The 8,185-nt window shown below is 43.5% G+C and overlaps 3 protein-coding genes across 3 annotated transcripts; 2 read left to right on the forward strand and 1 right to left on the reverse strand.

The window, feature by feature from the left end:
• Nucleotides 1-87: 87 nt before the first annotated feature.
• ETH_00000360 (major sperm protein domain-containing protein, putative) lies at nucleotides 88-1,216 on the forward strand (the record flags this gene model as incomplete). Its single annotated transcript, XM_013373914.1, has 2 exons — nucleotides 88-253; nucleotides 645-1,216. 2 exons carry the CDS (start codon nucleotides 88-90, stop codon nucleotides 1,214-1,216), a joined length of 738 nt encoding a protein of 245 aa, XP_013229368.1.
• Nucleotides 1,217-4,352: 3,136 nt separating this feature from the next.
• ETH_00000365 (uncharacterized protein) lies at nucleotides 4,353-5,764 on the reverse strand (the record flags this gene model as incomplete). Its single annotated transcript, XM_013373915.1, has 3 exons — nucleotides 4,353-4,667; nucleotides 5,100-5,258; nucleotides 5,726-5,764. 3 exons carry the CDS (start codon nucleotides 5,762-5,764, stop codon nucleotides 4,353-4,355), a joined length of 513 nt encoding a protein of 170 aa, XP_013229369.1.
• A 1,349-nt stretch (nucleotides 5,765-7,113) lies between these two features.
• ETH_00000370 (uncharacterized protein) lies at nucleotides 7,114-7,903 on the forward strand (the record flags this gene model as incomplete). The annotated part of the gene is made up of 2 exons (XM_013373916.1): nucleotides 7,114-7,137; nucleotides 7,376-7,903. 2 exons carry the CDS (start codon nucleotides 7,114-7,116, stop codon nucleotides 7,901-7,903), a joined length of 552 nt encoding a protein of 183 aa, XP_013229370.1.
• Nucleotides 7,904-8,185: the final 282 nt, after the last annotated feature.

An 8,185-nucleotide genomic window follows, 5' to 3' on the forward strand; every position in this document is an offset into this window, starting at 1 on the left:
GCTGCTGCTGCAGCAGCTAGCCCTCCCCCTCCCCGCCCCCCGCCCCCCCCGCTGCTGCTGCTGCTGCTGCTGCGGTGTACGTACACCATGCCGCTGCTCGAAGTGCACCCCGAAAAGGTGCTCGAAATCCCTTTTGCTTTATTCACAAGTTCAATTGTTCAAATTACTTTAAAGAATGTTTCTTCGCACCCTTTTGTGGCCTACAAAATCAAAACCACAGCCCCCAAGAGCTACCTCGTCAGGCCCTCCACAGGTCAGCAGCAGCAGCAGCAGCAGCAGCAGCAGCAGCGGCGGCGAAGGGCGTGCGCCAGCTGCAGCAGCAGCAGCAGCAGCTGCTGCTGCTGGGGAGGCTCCACGCACTTTCCAGCAGCTGCTGCATGCGCTGCCGCGTCTGTCTGCCCACAATTAATCATTGAATTAAAATAAATAATTAAATTAATTAATTAATTAATTAATTAATTAATTAAATTAATCAATTATTTAATTAGTTCTTAATTGCAGCTGCACGAACAAGCCCAGTACTGTGCATTCCCACTGCAGCAGCAGCAGCAGCAGCAGCAGCATTGAAACCGCGTCTTTTTCGCCCGTTCTCACGCGCGCCGCCCCCGCTGCTGCTGCTGCTGCTGCTGCTGCTGCTGCTGCAGGAGCTGTCCCTCAGGGGGAAAGTCGTTCGGTGCAGATAGTGCTGCAGGCGCCCACAGAAGAGCCTCCGAAGTCTTCTTCAGATCGCTTTTTAATTCAAGCAACTGCTGCTGCTTCTGGAGAAGCTTTGCCGCGGAACTACTGGCTGGAGCTGCCGAAGCAGCAGCTGGAAGAGACGCGGCTCATTGTGAGCTTCAAGCGCGCAGCAGCAGCAGCAGCAGCAGCAGCAGCAGACGCAGACGCAGCAGCAGCAGCGGCGGGGGCTGCGGGGGACGCGGCGGCGCGCGCGGAGGCGCCCGGGGGCGCCGCCGCGCCCAGCAGCAGCAGCAGCAGCAGCAGCAGCGCAGCAGCAGCAGCAGACCTGCGGCAGCAGTACGACCAGCTGGTGGAGTACACTTTGGCAATGGAAAGACACAAAGAAGACTTGACGAAAGAAAATGAATTGCTGCGGCAGCAGCTAGAAAAGAAGAGCAGCAGCAGCAGCAGCAGCTACAAAGACATTTGGTATGTGCCCATATACCTTTTTGTTGCAGTGATGCTGTGGTACCTCTTGGAGCGGATCTTTCGAGGATAAAGACCATTTAAGTCCTTTTCTCTCTTATTTTATTCTTTTATTTCTTATTTTGTTCTTTATTTTCTCTTTTATTTCCATTTTGTTCCTTTTTTTCCCTCCAAACTCCCAATTTCCAATCCCCAGAACCACCTGTCCAGACACCGCGCCGCAGCTCGGGTGTATAGGCACCTCCGCAGACACTGCGTTTTCTTTCTTTCCGTTTCTCTTTTCTTTTATTTTCTTTCTTTTACTTCTTCATTTTCTTTCTTTTCTTTCTTTTCTTTCCTTTATTCTTCCCTTTATTTCTTATTTTCTTTTCTTTAGCGAAAAGAAGGACTGCACAGCTCCACTGTAGATACATCGGAGCTCATTTTAAACATTTTCTGCATTCAAAAAGCCCAAATGATGTTCTTCTAAACTTTGCCTTTTGCTGCTGCCCATTAACCAATTATTATTCTCCAACTTTGCTTTTCTTTGCTGCCAAAAGGCCTTTTATTAGACATTTCAAATCCCAAATATTATACAAGTCCAGAGTTATCCCCCTAGTCCCTTTTGCTTCTTAAAATTACCTGCTGCTGCTGCAGCAGCAGCTGCTGCTGCTGCTGCTTGCACCTTGAGGCGACATAACAAGGGAACCCCACAGGGGCCCCCTAAGTAGCACAAAAAGGGGGCCTCCAGAAATCCGTAGGGGGCCCCCAGGGGCCCCCAATGCTGCACAGAGAGGGGCCCCTTAGGGGCCCCCAGAATACACAAAGAGGAGCCCCTCAGGGGCCCCCTAGAAACGCTTGAGGGGCCCCTCAGGGGCCCGTCAAGCGTTTCGGACCCCAGGGGGCCCCCCTTGGGGGCCCCCTGGGGTCCCCCCGAAAGACTTCTGGGGGGCCCCCGGGGGCCCCCTTTGTGTGGGAAGAATTAAAAGATTTGTTTCTAACTTTGGACTTGTTGTTTCAATTGGTTTTGAATCTTGGATTGTCTTTTTAATTTATTTTATTTGATTTAGTTTTGGTTTTGGAGAGGGAGAGAGTGGAAAGGATTAGGAGTGGTTTAATAATTAGTTATTTGATTTAATAAATAGTTGGATTAATTGTTAAGTTAGTTTAATAATTGATTTAATAGTTATTAAATTGGCTTAATTAAATGTTGAAGTTAATTAAATTGCTTTTTATTATTTTCTCGAGAGGCTCGAAGTGCTGGGGGAAGATTGCTGCTGCTGCAGCTGAAGCTGCTGCTGCTGCTGCTGCAGCTGAAGCTGCTGCTGCTGCTGCAGCAGCAGCAGCAACGCACCAACTCGCGTCTCAGCTAGAGTCACTGGAAGGCAAAAGGGAGGAACAGAAACAGCTGCTGCTGCTTCTGTTGCTGCTTCCGTTGCTGCTGCTTCTGCTGCTGCTGCTGTTTCTGTTGCTGCTGCTTCTGCTACTGCTGCTGCTGCTGCAAAAGGAGACAAAAGAAATAAGGGAAACTTGAAACGCCAGCAGCAGCAGCAGCAAAGCAAGACACACAAGAAGCAATTCTTCAAAAAAAATAAAAACGCAAAAAAACGAAAACAAAAATAAAAATAAAAATAAAAATAAAAGAAATAAAAATAAAGAAGCAAAAATAAAGGGAACAAAAATAAAAGAAATAAAAATAAAAGAAATAAAAAGCTAGAATATAAGCAACAGCTTCAATTAGAATTAATTTTAATTGTTTAACCAAAAAAGATATCTTAAGAGTGGAAGTGATTTAAATTAAAAAAACTGAAAAAATAAAATAAAGAAATGACGAAAAGAAATTTTAACTAATTAATCAATTAATTAGGTGATTAATTAATTAATCAACTTATTTATTTATTTACCTATTTATTTGTTTATTTATTTGTTTATCTGTATTTTTGTCTGTCTTTTTTTTATTTCTTCTGTGCATTTTCTTTCCATTTGTTTGTTTCTATTCCTTCATTCTTACATTTATATTTATTTGTTTTTATTTATTTATTTCCATTTGTTTGTTCATTATTTATTTCTGTTTATTTATTTATTACTTTTTTAATGTCTTTTTATCCACCAAGCCCTTTTTAGCTTTTATTTCCTGTAATTAACATTTTATTTTTTCCCTTCATTTCTTTTACTACTCTCCTTATTTTACCTGTTGCATTTAACTTGTCTTCTTCAATTAAGTAATTAATTAATTAACTAATTGAAGGAGACAAATTATTTATTTTCATTGATTATTTATTTGCCAAATAGAAATCAATATTTATTTGTCTCACTTATTTATTATTTTTGTAATTATTTAATTCCTCCTCTCTTATAATTCTGACTCCATTCTTATAAATAAATAAATAAAATAGTTTGCTAAATAGAATAGATAAATAAAGAAAAAAAGAATAATAAAGAAGTGAAAAAAATGAAGAAAAGAGCCAAACAAAAAAGAAAAAGAAAAATAAAAAAGAAAAAGAGATAAAAGACTTGGCAAAATCCGAAAAAAAATAATTTAATTACTTTTTTTGTTTTCTTTTGAAGAAAGTTAATTCAACTTTTCTTTTTACTTTAAAAGTTTTTCTCCAAGTGGCTGCAGCAGGAGAAAAACTCCAAAAAGTGAATTCCGAAGCAACCCTAACACTGGCAGCAGCAGCAGCAGCTGCTGCTGCTGCTGTTGTTGCAGCAGTAGCTGCAGCAGTTTCCGCAGCAGTAGCTGCAGCAGTAGCTGTTGCAGAGGCAGCAGCCGCAGCAGCAGCTGCAGTTGCGGTGGCAACTGCAGCAGCTGCAGCAGCAACCGCAGTTGCCGTGGCAGCAGCAGCAGCAGCTGCTGCTGCAGCAGCAACAGCAGCAGCTGCCACTGCTGGTAGGGCCTATAGCTAATAAGCCTGCAGCAAAGCCTAAATTGAATCCCAGCTGAAACCGGATCCCCCTTCCTTCTTATCTCAAGAACGAAGTGGTGAGCTGCTGCAGCTGCTGCTGCTGCAGCTGCTGCTGCTGCAGCTGCTGCAGCAGCGTCCCTACCGCTGCAGTTGCTAACGCAGCAGCAGCAGGAGAGCCGCTGCCGCTGCAGCAGCAGCAGCACAGGCTGTCGACGAAAGAGCTGCCGCCCTGCGCTCTTCCCTGTGCAGCCAGCAGCCGCCGCCGCACACCCCAGCAGCAGCAGCAGCAGCAACCGCTGCTGCTGCTGCTGCTGCTGCTGCTGCTTAAGTTCTGACCTGGCCTATAACAACTGGCTGGGACCGCGCAGCGCGGGCCATTTCAGTTTCGGGGACCTCGGGGGGCCCCGCGAGGGGGGCCCCCACGGCGACGAGGGGGGCCCCCACGGCAACAGCAGCAGCAGCAGCAGCAGCAGCAGCAGCAGCGTTGGCCCCCGGCCTTGCTGCTTCGTACTGCTGCACCAACTCCTCCACCCGCTTCGGAGGCGGCTTTAAACAAGCTTGCAAAATAAACCACAGCAGCGTCACCAGCAGCCAAGTCGAAGACAAAAAGAAGTACGCAGGCTCCTCCGTCCTGTCAACCTGCAGCAGCAGCAGCAGCAGCAGCAGCAGCAGCAGCAGCAGCAGCAGCGGGGATGTGGGGCTCCGACAGCAGCGGCCCCAGCAGCAGCAGCAGCAGCACGGGCAGCAGCAACACAGATACACAACCACAAGCAGCAGCAGCAGCAGCAGCACAGCCACAGACCCAGCAGCAGCAGCTGCAGCAGCAAAACAGCTACACGCCCACAACCAGCAGCAGCAATCCTTAGCCACACACCCAGCAGCAGCAGCAGCAGCAGCAGCAGCAGCAAAACCGCTACAAAACCACAACCAGCAGCAGCAGCGCAGCCATACGACCAGCAGCAGCAGCAGCAGCAGCAAAACCGCTACAAAACCACAACCAGCAGCAGCAGCGCAGCCATACGACCAGCAGCAGCAGCAGCAGCAGCAGCAGCAGCAGCAGCAGCAGCAGACTTGGAAAACAAAGACAGTGGCCATGAGGAGGGCCAAGTAGACGAGGCAGCCGAGGGCAGAAGCAATGGAGTAAAAACCCCCCAAGGCTTTTGCTGTTTCCCGCGGGAGGCCAAACAGCCGCACCCGCTCCCGGTGGTACATCAGCACCAGACACGCGCACTGCAGCAGCAGCAGCAGCAGCAGCAGCAGGTGAGCAGCAGCTTGGTTCTGCTGCAGTGAAATGCTAGGGCAAGCTGCGCTTTTTGCTGCTGCAGCAAGTGGAGAGAGTCAAGTAAAGACTAGTAAACGAGATTAACAACAGCCTAGAAAATAAAACTAATAAAAAACAAGTAATAACATATAACAGTGAATAAAAAGTAATAATAAATAGACAATAATAAATACACGGCAGAAACCTCCATGAGAGGAGCAGCAGCGAGCTGTACAGACAGCTGGAGAAGCAGCAGCTTTTCGGAAAATTCAAAAAGTGTCAAAAGAAGTCCAATAAACCAACAAATGAACAAGTAAATAAATAAATATAGAAAATAAATAATAAAAATAAATAAATAATAAATAAATAAAATAATAATAAATAAACAAATATAATTAAAGGATTTAAAAAAGACAAAAAGACCTCTTCAACGCACCATAAAGGAAGGCATGCTCGACTGGAGGGCCCCCAGCATGGGCAAGAGGTGCGCGGGCCTGCAGAAAGAAGAAACAAACAAATAAATGAATAAATGGACAAATAGATGGATAAATGAATGACAAATGAATAAATAAATAATAACAAATGATAAATAAAAGAATAAATAAACATTCAAATGGCGAATTGCGCAACCGGCGATGCATTTGGGCTTTTTGAACGAGGTGGACATACACCCCAGGGCGATGAGATCTCGTTTAAATGTTTTCATAAATTGGAAATAAAAGATAAACATAAACACAAATATAAATATAAATAAAATGCAATTTAACTGTTTTTAAATGTAATTTCAAATACAAAGCGCCAACTCAGGGACTCGTCTGCTTCCAAACACGCAGACACTCAGGTGTATGTATGTACACCTCGACACTTTCGCGTTCGTAACACTGTAAATAAAATATGTGATAATAGACATGTATAATCAAAAATATATATATATCAATAAATATAATATATATAATAGAGAACTATAGTCAAACAAATATATATATAAACGTATATATATCCATAAATATGTATAATGTATATATATATATATAATAGACAAGAATAACCAAACAACTATACACATAGATTCATAAATATATATAACATATATATAGTAGACTAGTATAATCAAACAAATATATTGAAATATATTAATATCCATAAATATGTATAATATATAAATAATAGACAAGTATAATCAGACAAATATACAAACATATATATCCATAAATATATATTATATAAATATACACATTTGAATAAATATATTTCTATTATTTGCATTAATCCATAGAGTCAGTTTATATCTATAAAGATATATATATTATATATTATAAGTATATATACATATATTATATATATAAGTATATATATATACATTATATATATATATTATATTTATATATATATATATGTATTTAAATGAGTCTACATATATAAAGTGTATATAAAGTGTATTTTAATTATATTTCACTTACATAAAAAACAATGCTTTGAAAATATATCTAAATTACAAATTCAAATTTAACTAAATCATATTACCACAAACAATCAAATCATACTTTTAAATAATTAAACTAAATTGAATTAAATTAAAATTAAACTAAATATTTAAACTGCACTTCCAAAACGACCAAATTAAACTAAATTCAAACTCTCAAATCAAAACAATTAAATTAATTCAAACACTTTTAAACTTACATTTAAATCTAAATTCAAATTCAAAAGTTATTTAAAATTAAATTTAAATTTAATTTTAAATTTAAATTTAAAATTAAATTTAAATCTTAGATTCAAACTTAAAGCACAACAAAAATTCGAAAATGCGGAAAACTGCACAAAATGGAGAAACACTTTTTTGAGAAAGTGAAATAAAAATAAGAGAAAATGTAAAAGAAACAAAGAAACGGAAAGCAGCAGCAGCAGCAACAACAGAAGCAGCAGCAGCAGCAACAGCAGCACTACCAACAGTAAAAACAGTAGCAAGCAGTAACAACGCCAACCGCAGCAGCAACCGCAGAAGCAGCAGCAGCAGCAGCAGCGGCAGCAGCAGCACTATCAACAGCAACAACAACAGCAGCAGCAGCAGCAGCAGCAGCAGCAGACCGGCCCTGGACAATGGGGTAGTGGAGGAAAAGAGCAGCACAAACGAGGGCCAAGCAGCTCCAAAGAAGACAAGGAAAAAGACGGAGAAAATCCCAAGGAGAAACTTCCATTCCGAGAAAAGAAAAAAAAGAAATTGTTGCTGTTGCTGTTGCTGTTGCAGCAGGCCAGCCCCCAGAACCGCGCTCCATCGTCCCCCTGCAGCAGCAGCAGCAGCAGCGGCGGCAGCGGCAGCAAACGCGGGCGCTGCAGCGAAGCTGCAGCGGGAGAAGCAGCCACTGCAGCAGCAGCAGCAGCAGCAGCAGCAGGCTGCAACGGCGGGCAGCACCAGCAGCAAGGGGCAGCAGCAGCAAGGGGACAGGGGGTGGAAGGGGAGCTGCAGCAGCTACTTGAAGTCCAAATACCTTTGGCGGCGCTGCTGCAGCAGCAGCAGCAGGAGTCACCCAGCAGCAAAAAAGGCCGAGACAACAGCAGCAGCAGCAGCAGCAGCAGGGGAAGTCCCCGGACCCGCAGCAGCAGCAAAAAGTAAAACTAAAAAGCCGGGGGTGAGAAGTCCAGAGAGACAAACTGCTGGAAAGCAGCGCAGCAATCCGCCCGAGAGGCAGCAGCAGCAGCAGCAGCAGCAGCAGCAGAGCCGCCGCGAGCTTCCTTCCGGTTTGCTGCAGCAACTGCTGAGCCTTAATGGAGGAAAAGACAAAGGAAAGAAAAGGGGAAAAGAAAAGGGCCTTTTGCTGCGACGGAAGATGGAGAATCGCCACAAAGACAGCAGCAGCAGCAGCAGCAGCAGCAGCAGCTGCGCAGCAAGGCACGC

The sequence above is a fragment of the Eimeria tenella genome, genomic scaffold (assembly GCF_000499545.2).
Source record: "Eimeria tenella Houghton genomic scaffold, Eth_scaff181, whole genome shotgun sequence".
Taxonomy (NCBI): domain Eukaryota; phylum Apicomplexa; class Conoidasida; order Eucoccidiorida; family Eimeriidae; genus Eimeria; species Eimeria tenella.